The sequence below is a fragment of the Sceloporus occidentalis genome, unplaced genomic scaffold (assembly GCF_023333645.1).
Source record: "Sceloporus occidentalis isolate IW3139 unplaced genomic scaffold, rSceOcc1.0.p SCAF_110, whole genome shotgun sequence".
NCBI lineage: Eukaryota > Metazoa > Chordata > Lepidosauria > Squamata > Phrynosomatidae > Sceloporus > Sceloporus occidentalis.
Window position 1 is genome coordinate 131,675 of NW_028317090.1, and position 19,674 is coordinate 151,348.

The 19,674-nt window shown below is 38.6% G+C and overlaps 1 protein-coding gene across 5 annotated transcripts; it reads right to left on the reverse strand.

Moving 5' to 3' along the window:
* Positions 1 to 396: 396 nt before the first annotated feature.
* On the reverse strand, positions 397 to 19,119 carry LOC149283162 (TGF-beta receptor type-1). Of its 5 annotated transcripts, XM_089497890.1 has the most exons (9): positions 19,044 to 19,119; positions 9,305 to 9,550; positions 7,962 to 8,204; positions 6,907 to 7,137; positions 6,316 to 6,483; positions 5,884 to 6,040; positions 4,359 to 4,483; positions 1,473 to 1,603; positions 397 to 522 (listed from the first exon to the last, which is right to left on the reverse strand). In XM_089497890.1, the coding sequence occupies exons 1-9, from the start codon at positions 19,117 to 19,119 to the stop codon at positions 397 to 399; spliced, it is 1,503 nt and encodes a 500-aa protein (XP_089354016.1). The 5 variants fall into 5 exon arrangements, with proteins under 5 accessions (XP_089354016.1, XP_089354017.1, XP_089354020.1 ...); XM_089497891.1 differs by lacking the exon at positions 19,044 to 19,119 and having other exon boundaries at positions 7,962 to 8,203; positions 9,301 to 9,542; XM_089497894.1 differs by lacking the exons at positions 7,962 to 8,204; positions 19,044 to 19,119 and having other exon boundaries at positions 9,305 to 9,542.
* Between the last annotated feature and the right edge of the window lie 555 nt (positions 19,120 to 19,674).

Sequence of the window (19,674 nt, forward strand, 5' to 3'; positions counted from 1 at the left end):
TTTCCTTTTTTTCTTAAAGCAGAGTGTGCACAGGTACACATCGCTAACTTCTACAAGTAGGCTTTGCAAAGGCTTTGGATGTAATGACCAAATATTGTTTAAAAACTGATGATTTAGTTTTTTTGTTTGTTTAGAAACAAAACAAAAAGACCAGCATTTGTACCATTTTGTTAATAGAAACATTTCTAACTACAAAAGGTCCCAGGAAGATGGTGATCCAAGTAAGCAGCAAGGATCTGAGATGCCCCTCCTTCCTGAGCGGCCTAGATATCACTCTACGTCATTTCAGAAAGGCAGCACTATTAGTCCGTTCCCTCGTCGAGGTAGAACAATATATCTTCAGAACAGGCAAACTGGGTAAAAACCGAATGATGCAATTCAGTTCAAAGGGATCTGTTACATTTTTATGCCTTCTTGTTGCGTTAATTGCGATAGTGTTTTCTTGATGCGCAAAGCGGTTAACCGGGCTGCTCCATTGGCATACCAGCATTCACGCATGATTTTGGCCATCACTCTTAATGCCTGTCAGAGAAGATAAAACATTACATTCAGTCCTATATGTGCAATTTAACTGTTTGCTGCCGAGTCATAAGCATTTTAGAACACAAAAACATGGGCACTTTTCTTAAATTACAAAATGTGCCATATTATCGACACAAAAAAAAATTGCCCGTTCACAAAACATTACTTTGAAATTAACCTCTTGGCGCTGAAGGATGCATTTGTCATACAAAGCAAGGTCTATGAGGACCATTGATTTATATGTTTGTACACACACACACACACACACACACACAACTTCTGCAAAAAATTGCAATGTGTACAAGAAAAAAGGAAATACTAATATACATCCTGATGCATGCAACACAATAATAATGTAGAAGAAAAACACTTCAGTCTCCTATGTTCCCATTAGATTTGTAATCTATGGTCCACTAAGAAAGGTAAGTGGGGTGCCTTTAAGGGTCTCTCTCTCAAAAATATATACTTTTGTACAGTACTGCCTTTAACACTTAACTGCACTCTAGGTAAGGACAATGATCTCGCAAATTACCAATTTATACCATGTTGGTTGCTTGTAATGTGCATGGTATACTGAAAACTGAAAGCAACAGAGGGAAAACAAAAACTATTGATTGATTATATTCTAAAGGCGACCTTTATCTGTAGCATAAATCTAATTTCACGGTAGCAATAGCATATGGTTTCAAGTATTTCCCCCCCCAAATATAGTTCTGTATTTTTTTGCTTGTCTAGAACCGAGCAACTATTTGCAGTGGAAACATTTTACTTTGTCTGAACAGAGTATTAAGAGTCTCTACCCTGATTTGTTGCATCCAAAATAAATCTAGCAGTGTCAAGCAGATTCTGTATTAATGTTCTTGAATTATACTCAGCGCATTCATCTATGAAACTCTTTGGAAAGTGTTTCATTGTAGCCGCAGCATGAACACTGCCGAGACAAAGCTTACCTCGCAACTCTGCCATCTGTTTGGAATGTTTGGTCTAAGCTTCTGTTCACAGACCACTTTTCTCATTTCTTCCACCGATGGGTCAGATGGTACCAGGTCATAATATGGTAACTGGTAATCCTCATGGATTCCTGTACATTTCACATTAGAGAAAAAAATAAATAAAAATAAAATACTGTACAAAGTTTTCCAAACTCTAGATTTTCTATGTTCCATGGCTTCATCTAAATATAATAATAAATAATAATAATACCAACACACTGAATACTGCTTGGCAAATGCTTGATTAGCTTAATACAATAATACACACATTTTCATACAGACCCTGATGGAATCAGATTAATTGCACAGAAAACCAAACAATTGCATGCAAATAGTATAATCTCAGAAGAAAGAAAGCCATGTAGATGGATCATTTTACAACACGACATTGTACAATGGCATTGGTCATGAAAATGTATCCAGGAAGCATCAGGTATCCCACGGTCATTCAATCAGAATACAAAACAAATCCCACCAGCCTCCAATCAGCTAGGGTATCTATGCATAATACATGGGCAGACTGTGGGGTTATTAAACTATTCAACAGCTAAAAACACAAGGACGTGTAATCGCTGAACTCCTATTCATGAGGACTAAAAAGCCTCAACCTGGATCATGTTTAGCGATCTGAAGGGTAAAAAGACAACAGCAACAGCTCATAGATCAACTTACAATTGAGCATTATTATTAGGGCAAACCAAACACCAGTTACAATTGCTGCACGACCAACTTAATACCTTACTGACTGCCGTTAAATATAAAGAAACACCGTAAAAAGGTGCTCTCCAACCTATTCTGCCAAATACACACTTTTGTAACTAAATGCAACATAATTCCTAGTTGTACTGAATGTTTTTAATGGTGTAAAAGGGCACTTAATTATTTTTGCCAGGAACACTTCACAACCACGTGACAACTTGTTGCCATAGAGACTGAAAAGCTTTTTTTATGATTTGTGTTTTAATGTAATTAACCCTTCAAACCAAAATAATAAAATGAGAGACCTGCTTAAGTTTATTTGCATGAAATACCAGAGACATGTTTTGTCTAAGTAGAGCAAAGCACCTTTAAAATAATTATTCAGCCTTGCAAATTAACTTCTATTCGTAAGCTACTTTGTGCTACTTAAACCCTTTCCATGCAGTAATTTTGCCACCAGCCCTTGTCAAAATCTGCGGAGGTATTTTTTTGTATATGTCACTTTCAAACAAGACCCCAATATGTGTTCAGCAACATCTCCCGAGTACAGTGATACCCCCATCCATGGATTTGTTGGGTTGCATGGGGGGATAGAAGGCCACATCTGAGAGGTGTGCATTTTTTTTTGGGGGGGGGGGGATTTCAACATCTGGTCAGTGTGTGGCCATGTCCTATTTATGGGACATCTTTGAATCCAGCCAATTTAATTTACCCCATCACTAAAAAACTAGATGCCCAATGGGCATTTAAAATGTCAGTATTTTAACTCTTTTCATGCAAGGATTTTTGTAAAGATATAGTCCTAATTTTAGGATTTGCTCATAAATAATCTCTCTATCTATCTATACACACACACACAGAGAGGCCCCTTCGGCAAACATGTGGGGGGAACTCTGCAGAAACCCCAATATGCATGAGCTCCTTCCCACACCCCAGCTAAATGCCTTGCAGGAGCAGTGTTCAGCCGAACAGATATCCCAGCAAATTGCATTCTCCTCTCCAGCACTCCCCTGTGTGCATGTGTGGAAAGTGTTCCCACTGATTTTAATGGTACTACTTTCCTCCCACTGATTGGCTGCTTGAAGCAGACAATGAGTAACAAGAACAGGTCATTGAGGAAGAAGGCTCCAGCTGGAGGGCAGCTTCATCTGTGTCAGGTAAGAGCTTTAATTTTTTCTCTCTTTGAAAGAATGCATATTAAAGTGCTCACAGTACTTTAATATGCATTCTTCTCTAGAGGCGGTGTCAGGAAAAATATACATCACTCTTTTTTCCTTCACATGTATCTGTAGATCTTTTCCTTGTCTAGTACACTTTAGGTCCCCTGTAAATATTCTATGCCGTTTTATGGTAACTTTTCTGTTAAAGTACAAACATTTGAAAAGGTACAATGTGATTTTGTATGTGTCTTAGTTGAGCAATGAGACCCATTGCAGAGATTTTTTTAAAGGAATTAAACATTTTGGAAGATAAATGGAATTCATGTATTTCCTTAAAATGTCCTATAATCCCTATTCCATGATAAGCTATATTGAGTTATAATATACGTTAAATAAAATTGTATTTTAGACATATAATTTTCCAAGGGAAGAAAATAAAATCATTTTTTTTCTTTTTATAAGTCATATTGTTCTCCCCACTGGGCTGTAAAGTGTATCCAGATACTGGAAAGGGGTGTTTAATTGTTTAAACTATAGGTACTTTATCTGCTGTCAGGGATCTTCACTATAGTAGGTTATTATTTAATACTTAGGTTGTCTGCACCCATTTTCTTCACTGCAGAATTGTGTAAATTATTTTCCTGCAAACCCTCACTAGACATACATTGATTTAGCAGTATAATTAGCAGTCCTAAATTTGCAAATTTAGCTATGGGACAAACGCTACTTGCAGACAATGCAGAAAGGAAACAAAACACTGTACAAAAAAAATGTATTAACCCCTTAATGACAAAGCCCTGAGCTCAAAAGGCATTGTTTTCAATGGGTTTAGGGACCACCCATTGTCCTTAAGGGGTTAAAGTTTAAAAATGTATAACTACAAAACTAGCAAAAATGTAGCACATAAATTTGATTTAAAAATAAAAAATAAAAATATATATTATATACATTATATACACACACACACATCACAGCAGTCACTTACCACCGATGGAACATCGACGGGCTATTTCCCAAAAAACCAATCCCGTTGCATAGATATCAGCACGCTTAAATGACTCAAAATGCTTCATATTTATGGAATCATCTAGTACCTCAGGAGCCATGTACCTTCACACAAAAAAAAGGTTATGTGTTACTCTGAAGCATGCGTTAAGAATATGACATACCAATAAAGTGGTCTTGTTATTCACAAATGTATGGAAAGCCAGGTTCAGGTAAAAAAGGGAAGATTTATTCTATACACCAGTACCCAAACTACCAGTACATGCATAGATCGAATTGCATTTAGGTTTTAATTCATTAATGAATCTAAGGCCGGCGGATTTTCCTTGAGTTGCATTTTGGACATACAGGATCTCAGGTGTTACATGCAGAGTTTGGGGCTGCTTGCCTAAATCTGGCAGTATGCAGTGCTGTATGCACGGACAGGTATTGAGAGGGCTAGGCTTAGTATTTTTTTTACCTATATGGTTTATTAAATGAAGCTCTTAACGTAGAAGCAGCAAAAGCAACAGTAATGTTCATTAGTTCACTATAAAAAAGGCTGAATTACATGCACCTAACTGTAATATCATGCACACAGCATTATAAGCAGGCACGGTGCACTCAAAATTGCAGTTTATGTGCATGCTGAAGGAATACAAGAAACGTATATAGTGCATCTCACAGTAAGGACTAAAGGCACAATGTTATTTATTACATTTTCGGAGGTCTGAGCATCAACAAAAATGCAACATGGACATCCAATTTGACGACCAATACAAAAAACATGATGTGATGTAGACGCTTCAAAATGAGAAGATGTCCATCTGTCAACACTATACATTTCTGGTTTGTATTGTTAATCTGTCTTTACATAGTTAACACATCTATGACAACGGATATATTTTGTTAGTCTTTTTTTTTTTTTTTTTTAAATATGGCTTTGTATTACAATACAGAGAACCGGTGTTGTAGGCCCCGAGTGAAATATTATTACTTGTCAGTGGCTTACGTATTCAGGAAAGCGCAAGTATGCATTTAGAGGCATTAGACTGCTTCCTCAGGAATAATGGAGATCAAGTTAGAAATTTTTTGTACCCTTTGTGATAATGGCTGTTTGAACATTTCTGTGCCGCTCGCCTTGAGCTGTTATTTTCTTCTTCTAAGTGCTTTCTTTAGATCATATAATCTAATTCACTGTAATATATATATAAAATATAGTATTATACTTTATATTATTTTTTAAAAGCACCTTTTCTTATGTGAAAAATCTTGTGTTGTTTTGCAAGTTATACTACAATAAGTGGAACATTGCTATTTCAAAACCAGTCATTCTGCCCCCATGTCCTATTTAGGACATATCTAAATGGCAGCCAGTTCAATTGACCCCATCAAACCATATATTTACCCTAAGGTATTTCAAATGCTAGTATTTTAAGCTTTCTGTGCATTAATTCTACTACCAGCCTTTGTTAAATTTTGCAGTAGTATTTTTCTGTGCGATTTAATGATACTAACAAATATACCTTTTTGTTCCAACTCTATGATTTGGTGCAATGTCGATTGTGTCTGTTGCAGAATCGTGTCTAACCGCAAGTCCCAGGTCCGCGATGCAGCAAGTTCCGTTCTTCTTAACCAGAATATTTTTGGATTTTAAGTCTCTGTGGGCAATAGCTGGTTTACCTAGTAAAGCAAACAGCAATTGTAATATGTTTTAATATACTTCAACAGAGATTATGTCTACATCCAATTAAGGTAATTCATGCAATCAAACAGAAATAGCATTTCCCAACTGCTGGACAGAAGTTACTAGATATAATTTAATATAAGCAATATTGATTTCCATGGCTTACACAGGATTCACTGCTACAATCTTTGTTTAAAGTGGATAGGTTTTAACTTAAGGTTTTTTCCTCCCGGATAAAATAGGTTGCAAAAATCCATTCTAGAGAATTTACCTTGTGTCCCAACAATTTCCATATGGAGATGCGCCAGGCCACTCACAGTGGATAAGGAAAGTTTCAGCATTCCTTCGACAGTGACTGTGTACCGGTTTAGGTAGTCAAACAGAGACCCGTGTTCATGGTAATCAGACACCAACCACAGCTGGGTCCATGTGCCATTGTCTGCAAATAAAGTACAGGCATGACAATACAGAAACCTAAAATTTGATGGCATATAATGTGTGGGGTCCATGTGGTGTGGTACTTCTGGGTGTACTTCCTAAGCATAGGACATACACACAGCTCGCAGCAGAATGCCAAAGAACACAGCACAGTCCCTACACACCGCTTGCAGGAAAATGCTAGCATTTTTTTACTACATCAGAGACAGGCTATACTCACTCATCATGAGAGGTACGCCATTATATTACTCATAAGCTACATGTGGAAGACTTACCACAAAAATAAAGACCTAAAAAGTGAATACACATAGCTTTATGTCTATCCCAATGCATGTTTAAACCCCATTACTGGATTAGACACTCGGTAAAATAAAGCTTGCTTGCATTACACCTAACGATGGCCTCTGGTCCCAATGCTACAAACCTTTATTGTCTGCTGCGATGAACCCAAGAATATTTTCATGACGCAACATCACCGTTTGATAAATTTCTGCCTCTCGAAACCAAGAACGTTCTTCCCTTGAGGAGAAAATCTTTACAGCCACTTCTTCTCCTCTCCATTTCCCACGCCATACTTCACCAAATCGACCCTTTCCAATGCTTTCTTGTAAAATAATAGTTCTAGCAATCGTCCTTTGCACAAGTAATGGTAGCCCTAGAAAGAGAACATCAGCACCCTTTATATAGTTTGTACCATAACACATAAAATTACCATTAAGTACAGAGTTCTATACAGTAATACTGTTAAGTGCTTAAGAAAGCTTTGTGAGAAATGTTCTATATGAAGATGACCTTAACTTGTATCAATCGACTGGTTACAAATTTGGTTAGTGCTTTTTGGTTAGCCGATCAAAGAAGAGTTATTTAGACATTATTGAAAACTTAGCTACTGTGTTTCAATAATTTTATATTGTGGTCTATAATATACAAACATTCCAAATAATTGTAACATTCACGAAAACGATCCATTTAACCATGGGAAACAGCATAGAAAAATCGCATCTTAGAGGGGATATTATAACATGCTGGACCAATATAAAGAGCTTTTAAGTAACCTGTTCATTAACAGAAACGTACAAAGAACAAGAGGTCACCCTCTGAGACTGGAGGAGCAAAGATTTCATAGAGGATAAAGGAAGGGATTGTTTACAGTAAGCGCAATAAAGGTATGGAATTTACTGCCAAGAGTGGTGCTTTCAAATACAAATGGATGCCTTCAAACAGGGAGTGGTTTTTTTTTTGTTTTTTTTTTTAGAAAAGCAAAAGGATTTTTCCCCTTAAGTGGCAAAATTTGAAAAATAGCTTTTTTGCCTTCTTTTGGATCAAAAGCAGGAGGGATAGATAGAGGGTTTGAACTTGATGGCCTTTTATGCATTAGCAGTATTAGCATTAGCAGTATTGTTATTGCATTTCGTTACTTATATAACAAATTCACATTTTGGGTCATTGGTGGTAAAAAACAAACAAAAAAAAAATTACCTGAGCCAGAACCTGAAGTTGTCATGTCATAAATCAGGTCTTTTAATGTAGCACCCTCAGATATGAAGGGGCGATCTAAATGGGGATCTTCTTCATTTGGAACACGATGATGAATGACATTCCGATTATGGCAGACGTACAAAATTAACATCACTAATATGCAAATAAAGCAAACTGGCCCTGCAATCACAGCCGCCAACTCCACCGGGCTTAAACTGGGAAAATTCTTTGTTGATGGCGGCGCTGAATAAAAAACAAACACATTGCTATTAGGAATATAGTATACAACTGATATAATGCCAACATGACACATAAGAAGCATTTGTATTATTAAATAAAAGAAAAGTCAAGCCAGTAAATATTAAAATACAAGTGAAAATACAATTTATTTTCTATATGACAGTACTTCGGGATGGGAAAGGTAGGAAGGAGAGGCCTAATCCGCTGGGCTGTTCACACGAGAAGATTCTGAATTTTTATGGGGCATGCACAAGACTAATCATATCTACTCCCAACAAAGCCGTTTACAAAAACATATAGCACTTTGCCTATGTATTACAAACAACCTTTTACTTAAGGACTTGGGGTAGGTATAGAAGGTATACGGTCATCTTTCATTTTGACATGGAATTCATTTATTTAAACAGGCTTTGTGGTCAGGCATCCTTTTTGTTTGTATTTATTGTTTGACATAGTTTCCCTTTATTACTCTCCGTTACCTTAAATTTAAAATGCTCACTACTTCTTGTAAAGTTTTAGGGAGATGCTATACATCCTCCTGGGTTTACTTAAACCGGCACCCCTGCTTGTGAATCCCCTCTTTACAGACTTCCATTAAAATTGGCAGCGATTTTAATGTTTGTAAAATAACATTTATTCAACGAGCCCATCATCAAGTACACAACCTTTGTGGTGTTCACCTACACAAGTGGCGTTTTATTCCAAACCACAGGCTTTCCTTAATCCCTAATTATATAGCATGCACATGCCTTGGGGGTATTTACTCTGCCATTGCATCCGCTACTGCAAGTAGCTTTCAGGATCAAGCACTGCTATGGTGTGCCCCCCGGGAGTACAGCAGATTAGGATGAAATCCAGGATTATATATAACTATGCTAAGAATTTCTTCTGCATACTCCCAAGAAAAATACTTTAAATATATCTTGAAGTGGGAATTATTCTATCCTATCCATGCTACTACTCACGATCAGAAAGAAAAGAGACTCTAGCTGCCTTCCTACACTAATTATCTACACATTACATAAATAAAAAACAAATACTGGCGATGATATCTTGCTATAAACACAAACAAACAAAAGATGTCCTTTTTCATAGTTTATTACCTGTTGCGGGTGTAAGTTTTTTATTGCAGAAATCTTGTTCACAGCAAACAGTTTTTGTTTGAACCTCAGAATTTACGGAGGAAGCACATACAAACGGTCGTTCTGGAGGATACAGGTCGGACTGGTGAATGCACATGCTGTTGTGAGTTTCTCTGCCATCCTGGACTGTCACAGAGGCTAAACAAAGTCCATCCGTCTCGCAGGTCTGGTTGTCTTTTGTACAATGCTCACAGAGACATTTCAGCGCTAGAAGTATATGAAAACGTGAAAAAGGTTTAATACACTCAATTAATTCAATTAATCACAGATAGCAATACAAATAACCATCACCCTGCAATATTAACATTACCTGGTAAATAAAATGCAATACACCCAGATCTTTTTTGTTTAAAAATGCATACTAGTTATAATTATAAATAACCTCAAAAAGAAGTGACAAAGTCACCTGGACGGCAGGATATTTTTATGATTAATAAATTATTACTATTATCTTCATTGTTAAGGTGCAATATTATGATCATAATTACACCACAGAACTTGGAATGCATATATCTATATCCATGTATATTTTTACCTATTTATCATTACAAAAGAGATGACCACGTTAAAAACAGAATATAACATTCAAGTGTCAATAACCAAACTTCTGACCTTGTGGTTATCATAAAGGAATAAAAGGCTGTTTTAAACGGTCATAATGATTTTCAAATAATTTGCAAATAAAATAGTAATTGAGCATGGTCATCATAATGTTGCAGGCTATCCATTATTTTATTTTTTGTACCTTTTGTGAAAATGGCTATTTTAACGCTTTCTGACCTTTGTTTGAAAAGTTATTTTACTCATCTACAAAAGCTAATGAAAAAAAAAGCTAAATATTCTAATATTTGTCAATAAAATTTTTTATTTTTTGTAAGCTACAGGGCAATAAGTACAAGTAGCAAATTTCCAAACCATTTTTTTTTCTCAAATCTGATCATTTTGCCCCTATGTCCTACTTTGGACATCTTTGAAGCCAGTCAGTTCAATTTACCCCATCGAACCATACATAAACTAGACACCTCGGGGTACTGGATTGTTCCTCTTATGTCATGGTGAGATTACTAAGGGCCATTTTTATTTTTAAAATTGTATTACATTTTTACATCTTTATTTTATTTTTTTTATTTGTATTTTACTAACCACACAGAAATTAGTGAGCTGGGCTCCACTGACTTGCATCACCTGTTCTTAAGAGGGTCTGGAGAGATGCTCTGTGAACTCTTTTTGAATGGGCATCACCATCTTGTTAGAGGCAACATGTCTGTTTCAAGAGGTGTCTTGAAATACTTCTAGGAGTAATCAACCTTTTTTTGGGTTGCTGAATGCCACTATATCGAGGCACTTCAACATTGGCTGAGCTTAGGAGGTGATAGTTGTCACCTAAGCACTTTCTTTAGCCGCCACCTTATTCGATATGGTGAATACCATTGCTCCTAAGAGTGGTCTAAAGGTGCCCCAACTTAGTTTTTTGGTGTTGCTGAATACCTCTTTGTCGAGCCTTTGCAGCAACAGTAGCTGAGCAAAGAAAGCTATCGATGAATGCTTTCTTCACTCGTTCAACTCCATGATGCGCCAGGCACATCCATTGTCATTAAAGGGATGCATTTCCTTGACGGCCAGGCACGTCAATTGTCGTCAAGGAGCTAATATTAAAGCTCAGCTGAGTTGGCCCATTTAGAAGGAGGCACAAAACATTTTCAGAACACACACTCTATATGTACTTTCAAGCAGGGTCAAAAAAGTTAAAGAAGGGATTTATGGAAACCTTATGAAACTGAGCACGGAAAGCATTTAGATGAGACGAATGGATTCTTTTTACTCCGGATTTGCACTTAAAATGGAAGACTTAAAAGTCTAAGTGGCGATATCAAATAAAAAGGCAAATACAGAAAACAGAAAAAATGAATGCCAAGTGGTTTGTGGAACAGTATTACAACCAAGCTTTGTGTGAAGGGAATAGTTGGATTAAACAGCTGCATGGTAATTTAATACCTTATACTGAGCAGAGCATCCACCTAGAACAGGGGTGTCCAACATGCGGCCCGCGGCACCTCGAGGTGCGGCCCGCGTGAGATCGACAGCCAGGATCACAAGAGCCCTGCTGCTTACTTGTGGGAGGGTCTATTCTCCGCTCCAGTACTGCTTCCCCTGTGGAGAGAACGAGGGAGGCCGCGCCCCCTGCTGAAGTCAGTGAGCGGCATCGAGAGCTGTAGTGAAGGTAAGGGGGTTGGGAAGGTTGTTTGAATGCCTGATTGAGGGACTGAATCTGTGAATGAATGAGTTTGTGTGTGTGTGTGTGTGTGTGTTAGCATGGATGTGTAAGTGCTGGAACCTAGGCATGATGGGACTTTGATTACTCTTAGCAATCACACTCCTATCATGCCAAGTCAGCCAGTACATGCTGAAACCTGGCTAGCTGCCCCCTTGTGTATTGATGCTGCCAGCAGTATGGGGTCTGCACTTACAGCCACCCTGTACTAGCATGTACTGGCTGACTTGGGATGATAGGAGTGTGATTGCTAACAGCAATCACAGTCCCATCATGCCTAGGTTCCAGCATTTACTGGCTGCCTGGGTATAAAAAAAGAGTGTGTTTGCTGTTAGCAATCACATTCCTATCATGCCAAGCCATATTGCTGATTTTTTTTTGTCCAATTGTGGTGTGTTACTTTTAATAAAAGTGTGGTTACACACTAAAATTAGACAAAAAATACAATGCCCAGCCAACCAGTACATGCTGGAATCTGGGTATGCCTGAGATTGCTGTTAATCATAATATATATATTTTTTTGTACAATTTTGGTGTGTAACTTACTTTTAATAAAAGTGTGTGGGGGGGTCACTTTCAGTTTCGGCTAAGTGAACCTTGAATTTTCGGTTTTGGTCCAGAATTTTCATTTTAGTGCATCCCTAAAACAATTTCATTTCATTTTTCATTTCATCCGGCTTGCCATATTACATTTTTTAAAAAGTATTAAAGTAGCGCCGGCCGGCGGCATCAGCACCCAGCGGCCGTTTAGATTAGATTTCGGGCGGCCTGGGGGGCAATTGCCCTCCTGCCCAGCCCGCCCCTGGGCGTGGCTTCAGTGTTCTCTGGGGAGGGTTCTCCCCAGAGAACTGTGGGAGATGTAGTCCGCGGGAGACGACGCCGTGACTACAGTGTATGACTGTAGTCACGGCGTGCCCACAGAGACGGCTCGGCGTGCCACACGTTCGCCATCACTGTCCTAAAGCATACAGGCAGTCAGGGAAGAGAATGACAGAAGGGAGAGGTGTTAGACTGATGGATAAGGAAGATATGCCTGGTGGCAGCATTTGTATTCTGCTCAGGCTCTATAGGCCCTTTTCGGTGGAACAATAAATATAGATAGATAGATAGATAGATAGGAGATATATATACACACACACAGTGATTTTAAATGATCATACTTATGGTCCTTCTCCACTTTTTACCAAATCTCAATCTAACGAGAAACTGATGCTTTGCTTATGCCAATGGGATAGCTGATACAATAAGGCAGAACAGTTTTGTATAAAGTGAACATTACTTACAGCTCCACATGTAAATGGTGCATTCGCAACTGGTTTCATCATTTCCTCGCTAACAGTATTAAAAGGGAAGTAAAAACTTAATGTGATCTCAAAAGGTCTTGTCATGTGTGTTTTTTCTAGTCTAGACTTTAGACCTCAAGATGTTTAGGCTTTTTCAAACTAGCACTTCCTTTTATTGTCTTGCAAATTTTTACATTTCATTAAATTGTTATGCATTAAATTATATATATATATATTAAAAAAAAATAAATAAAAAAGAAATAAAAAAAAAATCACAATATATAGTGGAAACAGTTTATCAACTCTTCTCGCAATACATACATTCAAAGCATATGACAAAGCTAGAAGAATTGACAGACTAAGACAAACCAATATATTCCTTTAAGGGGGCCCTGCTCGCAAGCTTACATTCTAGAGGTTACCAAAAAGCAAAACAGGGGTTTCATATTATTGGTTACAAATAAGTTTTTCAATAAGCACACTTCTGATAAAATACTCAAGACTTACACGGAAAGTCAAACCATACAGAAGTAAAAAAAATGCGGTCATTGCTTGGTGGCCTTGTACGACTAACTGTGTTCTTCAATGTGAAGAGGAATATGCACAGAAGGCAACAAGGCATTTTGCGGCAAAGCGAGCTCTGTATAATATAGATCTAAAATACCAACTGGTATATTATGCTTGTAACCTTGCAATCCCAATCCTACATGACAGGCACACCATACTTCTACAACCTTAAGCAATATCATTTTATTTAAACAATCGTGCTAGTGTATATTAACCATAGTGTTGGTAAAAAGCTTTATAAAATCGGTCAATAAAATAATATATAAAATAATCATTCCTATGATAAAATCCATCCGCAAGAGGAGTGGCCTCTTGTGTGGCTCTTTATTATTCTGCCATACAGCAGAGCATGTTATGCGACATGATGAATATTACAAAAGTTGTATAATAACGAGAAACCAACGGGAAGAAAAAAAAAAAAAAAAAAAGTCCTACGCAAGACAAGCAATGTTAGCATAGATCTATTACTAACATTCCAAAAACAACAGAGCAGCATTTTAGTGAAATCTGCCATACAAGTGAAGCATGTTAGCCAAAAAATTTAACATGTTTATTGTCACAATCGTATAGACAATTTGTATGTTCAAATACAACACACACACAGAACAATACATCACAATTGCAGTATTCTAATTTAGGCCTCATTACACATGTGCTAGACCACCAAACAACGGGAAGACAAATGCATCGGAAAGCAAATATGGAAGGAACCTTCCTCTGGCACCAACAACGAGAAATCGCACAAAACAGGGGATATTCATTCAGGCTAGAAATGTACCAGTCAGCGATTCTACTCCTTTGAAGGGACTTAACCAGTTTATGTGCTGGGAAACTGAAAAATGTGCAGAGCAATGCTTCCCCCCCCCCCCCCAAAGTGTAAAGCAGAAAATAATTCCTTTTAACTCCTTAAGGACCAGGCTGGTTTTTTGTTTTTTTACTTTTTGTACCCTTTAGGACCGAGGCTGTTTTAACACTTTTGCGGTGCTCGTGTTTAGATGTCGTTTTCTCCTCACTCATTTAGTGTATCCACACAAGTCATATATTGTTTGTTTTTTTTCCAGGACAAGGACGTTAAGGGGTTAAAAAATGCCAAAGATGCCACAATGTATCAAAAGAACAATCCCACCTTTGGTTTCATGTTTTTGTAACCCCTTAATTGCTCTCGGCTAGAAGTTCCTGCATCGACTAGAGGAGCATCATGAGATCCTCATCATGACACGGTAGTGGTGTCTTTATACAGCACTGCTTACATCCTAGCGTTTTACCCCCAAGATCGGATCATATCATTAGATCGACACACACAAACATGCAGAGCGCTAACTATCACCCATGCCAATCAAACACTCTCAGGCACACGGACGCAGACACTATTCTCGAAAAACACACTGCATGCCTCAGTCACAGACCCCCAATGTTTCAGCTCTACAAAATGGATTTGCCATCATGCATAGATCCAGATTGTGTTCCTATTAGCTTGGTGTTCAGGCAATATACACGGATCCTGTTTTGATCTCTGTGCACTGAGTTTTTTGGGTCAACTCCAATAATGGGTTCAGCCCCTGGGTTGCCAGATGTAATGTATTGTGGGCTATTTGAATATTCTGCATGACAGTTAAGCCTTAGCAGCATTTTTTGTTGCACTCATGTAGGGGATACAGAGCAGTGCAGCTCTGGATGGCATCCTGCATTGGAAATACTGAAGTTATTTTTCTCGCTGTTCAGAACTGAGCTCATGATGTAAGAGCAGAGTTTCCTATTGCAGAGGACAGCAAAGGACTTTTGTTGGTTTGGTCACTGATTAAAGAGGGGAGGTGTATCAGCTCAACAGATCGAAAAGAAACATTTTGTTTTCCAACAGTACTAAACAAATAAAACAGACCTGAACGTTTACAAAATCTATCAGCCAATGCGAAAAAAAAACCCAAAAAACTTTGTGTTTTATTTTCAGGTATTAAAAGACACAAGATAAATCTGGAGGCTTCAGCGCGCAGCTATGTTTGTGTGCCTTTAGTGAAGCTGTCAATCACTGCTTTGCTTTCGCTGCATCTGAATGTAAACAATGGAAACAGCTCTAGGGTAATTTACAATCAAGCCAGCGTTTACAATGCGATAAGCATGTTTAATAAAATGTTGTTCTGTCTACTAAAACACAAGGCTACTGAGATGGTGGTAGATAAGTGGAACAGCCTCCCGTCAGAAGTAATAGCGGCTAATACAGTGAGGGAATTTAAATGTGCATGCAATAGTCATAAAGCTATCCTGAACACACAAGACCAATCGTTGGTTTCTACTGTACATGTAATATTTACTGATAATGTTAACAAAAATGGTTAGGAGGATACAGCTAATATATATATATATATATTATATTATATATTAGTATTCATTCCATGCTTCCACGTGTACACTGCTGGCGATTTTGTTTCTTTTAATTGAAAGGCACCAAGATATTATTTAGAAAAGCACTACGCGTGTAGAAGCTGGTGGCAATTTTGTGTCTTTTCATGGAACGGCAGACATCAATCCTGCTTCAATGCGCGTTTCTATGTTTCATTTTTTCCATGCCTTCACAAAAACACACAGCAGCTGAAATTAGCGGAGCAGACTATACGGTGATGAGGAATAGCTGTGTGGGTCAATGGGCACGAATGGAGGCCAGTATAAATCTGCTAGAATGTCGACGCGTCTAAGGGGGCCCTGTAGAAAATTTCCTAAAGCTTTAAAACGAATGTCCGGAATCATATGGGACAACACTTTTAATTATAAAGAAGGGGGATGTTTGTTAATGGTCAGAATGGTTGTTTTTAGGTGATGATGTGGGATTAACACCTCAGTCACCTGATATTTTCTTGAAAGAGATGTGCTTTAAAATTATATATATATATATATATATATATATATATATATATATATATATATATATCTCAATGCCAACATTTTACACGAGCAATAAGGTAAGCATATAATAAAAACAGGCAGTGCAGACGGTAAATTCAGCTAGAATGAATAAATGACATCTTTCTCTCAAGTATTCACTTAACTTAATGCACATTGTAGGAGGATAAATTATGGCAAATGGAATATCACATCATCCTTGACTCTAGCGTGCTTTTCAGTTTGCTAGCAGTTTGAGTCACATTAGATAGAGACTTTCCTGCCGCCAGCATTACGGCATTTTGAAGAGCACTGTATCGTAACGGGTGATGCGACATCATATCTAAAGAGATGTCTTTATAAAAACGCACACTACCGTTCAAAGTTTTGGGCCGTGGAAAACATTTCTAGCTGTGTAACAACTGCAAAAAGGTTTCCTAATGATCAATTATCCTTTTTAACCTTACTCTGATAATACAACGTGCTATGGGAACACAGGAATGATAGGAGCGATAGAAGTCCTCTGTCTATGAAGATATTCAAATAAAAATCAGCCCGGCCGATTTCTGGCAGCAATAGTCATTGACAACATTAACGACGTCTGCACTGTATTTTTGATCCATTTCATGTTATTTTAAACGGACAAAATTTGCTTTTCTTTCAAAAAAAAACATTTAATAAAAAGGGACTTCAAACTTTTGAGCATAAAAAATAATGTAAAGGACATAAGGTTGCGTGCATGCATTAATTACCAAAGAACGAGACAGCAAGCTCTGCAAGAACGGGACAGGCAGCGATTTACCCAGCAACAGCTGTAACCTCCATCGCTGGCTTCATTATCAGTAACGTATGTACGTCAACAACAAAAACGCTCGGATGTAGAATTTTTTTCGGGTTAATCGACATTTATAAATACAAAGTGACCTAGAAACAAATTAAACGCCCACCGCTGACACCCTCATCTACCATTCATCATGTCGCAGAAAATAGATCTAAAACAAACTGAAATCAAATAGGACAAACCAGAAACCATCACATAAACCAACTGAAGCCATGTATAGCAGAAGCCAGTCCGAGTCAAATAGATTCATCGGCATCAGCTAAACAAGTGTTGATTTGCGGTACAGAAAAAAAAAAAAGAAAGAAAAGAGACAGGTTTAGCTTTCATCAAATGAGTGTATTATTTCATCATCAGTATTATAAATATGTAAACGCGTGTGCGTGGGTCGGAGATCTGCGAGGTTGGAAGGAGCATCTGCCGCGGCTCGCATACACAAACACTCCTAGCTAGAAAGGCACAACACCGTGGGAGAGCTGAAAGGCATTTTCCTAGAGAGCCAAAGCTGGCTGTTAAAGAACACCTCGGACTAGCGCGACATCAAAAAAACAACAACAACGCGCGTGGAAATCACATCAGGGAAGAATATCACTGATAAAGCCACAAGTATCGTTACTGCAAAAAGAAATCAAATCACCTATGTTAATATATGTTACAATAAATGCATTCGCTCGGTAACAAAGCGAATAGAGACCGTTTAGCGACATGCATCCAAAAAAGCCAATTAAAAAGGTTATTGGTATTGTAATATACCTGAAGAGACCTAGAAAGCCTTCAAAGCTTGCAATCTCTTATACGTCAGTTAGCCAATAAGGGGGATCATCTTTGCCAAATTTGCTTTCTAGTCCACAAACCGGAAGAGTTATTATTAGGGAGAGAAAGGGACAGTGCTTATGATTGGTCCAGTGCCCAACAGGCTGTTGGATATTAGGGTTACAAGTAGAAAAGGGGTTAAAAAGGCGATATAATTTAAAAATTATCTAGTAAAATGCATTTTCTCCCTCCAGAAGATGCCCACGTCTCGTCAAGGTTTTAACCGTCTGATCGTTTATGATTTGATTGGTTCTATTGTACAGGTGAGCACGACTATTACGCACACATGTGACTTTAATTATCGAACATGTGGGTAGTATGTAAATTAGTTATTTGTTTATATTATATCTCTCTATACATATACATACACAGTTGACACAGAACTGTCCGGTGCAGAGATTATGACTGCGGAGATCTGTGATGTGTTTAGAAGTTTCCCCGGAGGATGCTCTCTGGTCAGCGTGTCAGGAACCGCACCGTATACGAGGCATGACTTCATTTACGCTTCACAGCCCAAACGCAGCCGTAATGAGTAGCCCATGCGTCTTGTCCATCACTGAATCTTATGTGATGGGACAACGCTGAGGTCGGCCTCAGGATTTAATTTAATATTATGCACGTGCAGGATAGATATATATATATATATATATCATACATACACACAGCATGCATCACAACAAGTACACAAGGCACCATGTCCCATGGACTACCTTCCTCCTAAGGGTTACTGGAGATGCATGTGGTTGGCTTCCTATGCTTGTTATTATTTAACAATACTGTTCTTGTACCCCGATTAACAGCCCCCATTGTATGGAGCTGTCCCTATATTGCTACTAGCATCCTCCTATAGAATAAGATCTCAGGCAGTTAGACCGGGACCCTGGGTAGCTTTTTTGTTGTACTCTTCTACACTGAGCTCGGTGGTTAGGAGAAAGCCCTGGTGTGTAATTGCAGGTACCATAAATCATCACTCGGGGAAATCCCGCTTCCTCCTCCCCCTTCACCGGCCATGTTGCCTATCTGGACACAATATAGCCCTCCTCAGCCACTCACCCGCAGCCTCCGGGAGCAGCGCGACCACCAGGAGCAGACAGAGCCCGGGCAGCCCCGGGGAGGCAGCCACCGACATGACCCGCACAGGAGCGGCGCTCATCACATCACCGCGTAAGCCGTCGCCACCACTTGTACTCCAGCTCGTGTTTGTGTCCGCTTCTTCAGCCCCGCTCCCCTACCCATCGCCGCCTCTCGCGACGTTTTCGCTCAATCACGCCCCTACCCCCCCAGCTCGTCTTGCCCATTGGTTGTTTGAATGGTAAATAAAACCACGCCCACAGTGGTTGTGAATGTAGACGTCGTTTTGCGTACTTTTACTGCCTTCACGAATAACCCGTCCTCTGGGCACGTCTGCTAACTGATGACGCAAACGGGTGTGTTCGATTCAACAAGTTCTAATGCCTAGAGTTGTAGTGCCGTCGAAGAATGTGTCTCCATGACAGATATTACTTTGGTGAGATCCGAAACGGATTACCATTGATGCCGAAAACAGACATCGTCACCTTAACCCCTTCAATCCCAGGGGTTTTTGGTACCTCAAAGCCCAGAGCAATTTTGCCATTTTTGGGGTATGTCGGTTTAGCGATGATTCTCTTTTCCTGTGAATAGTGTACCCATGTAAACTATATAT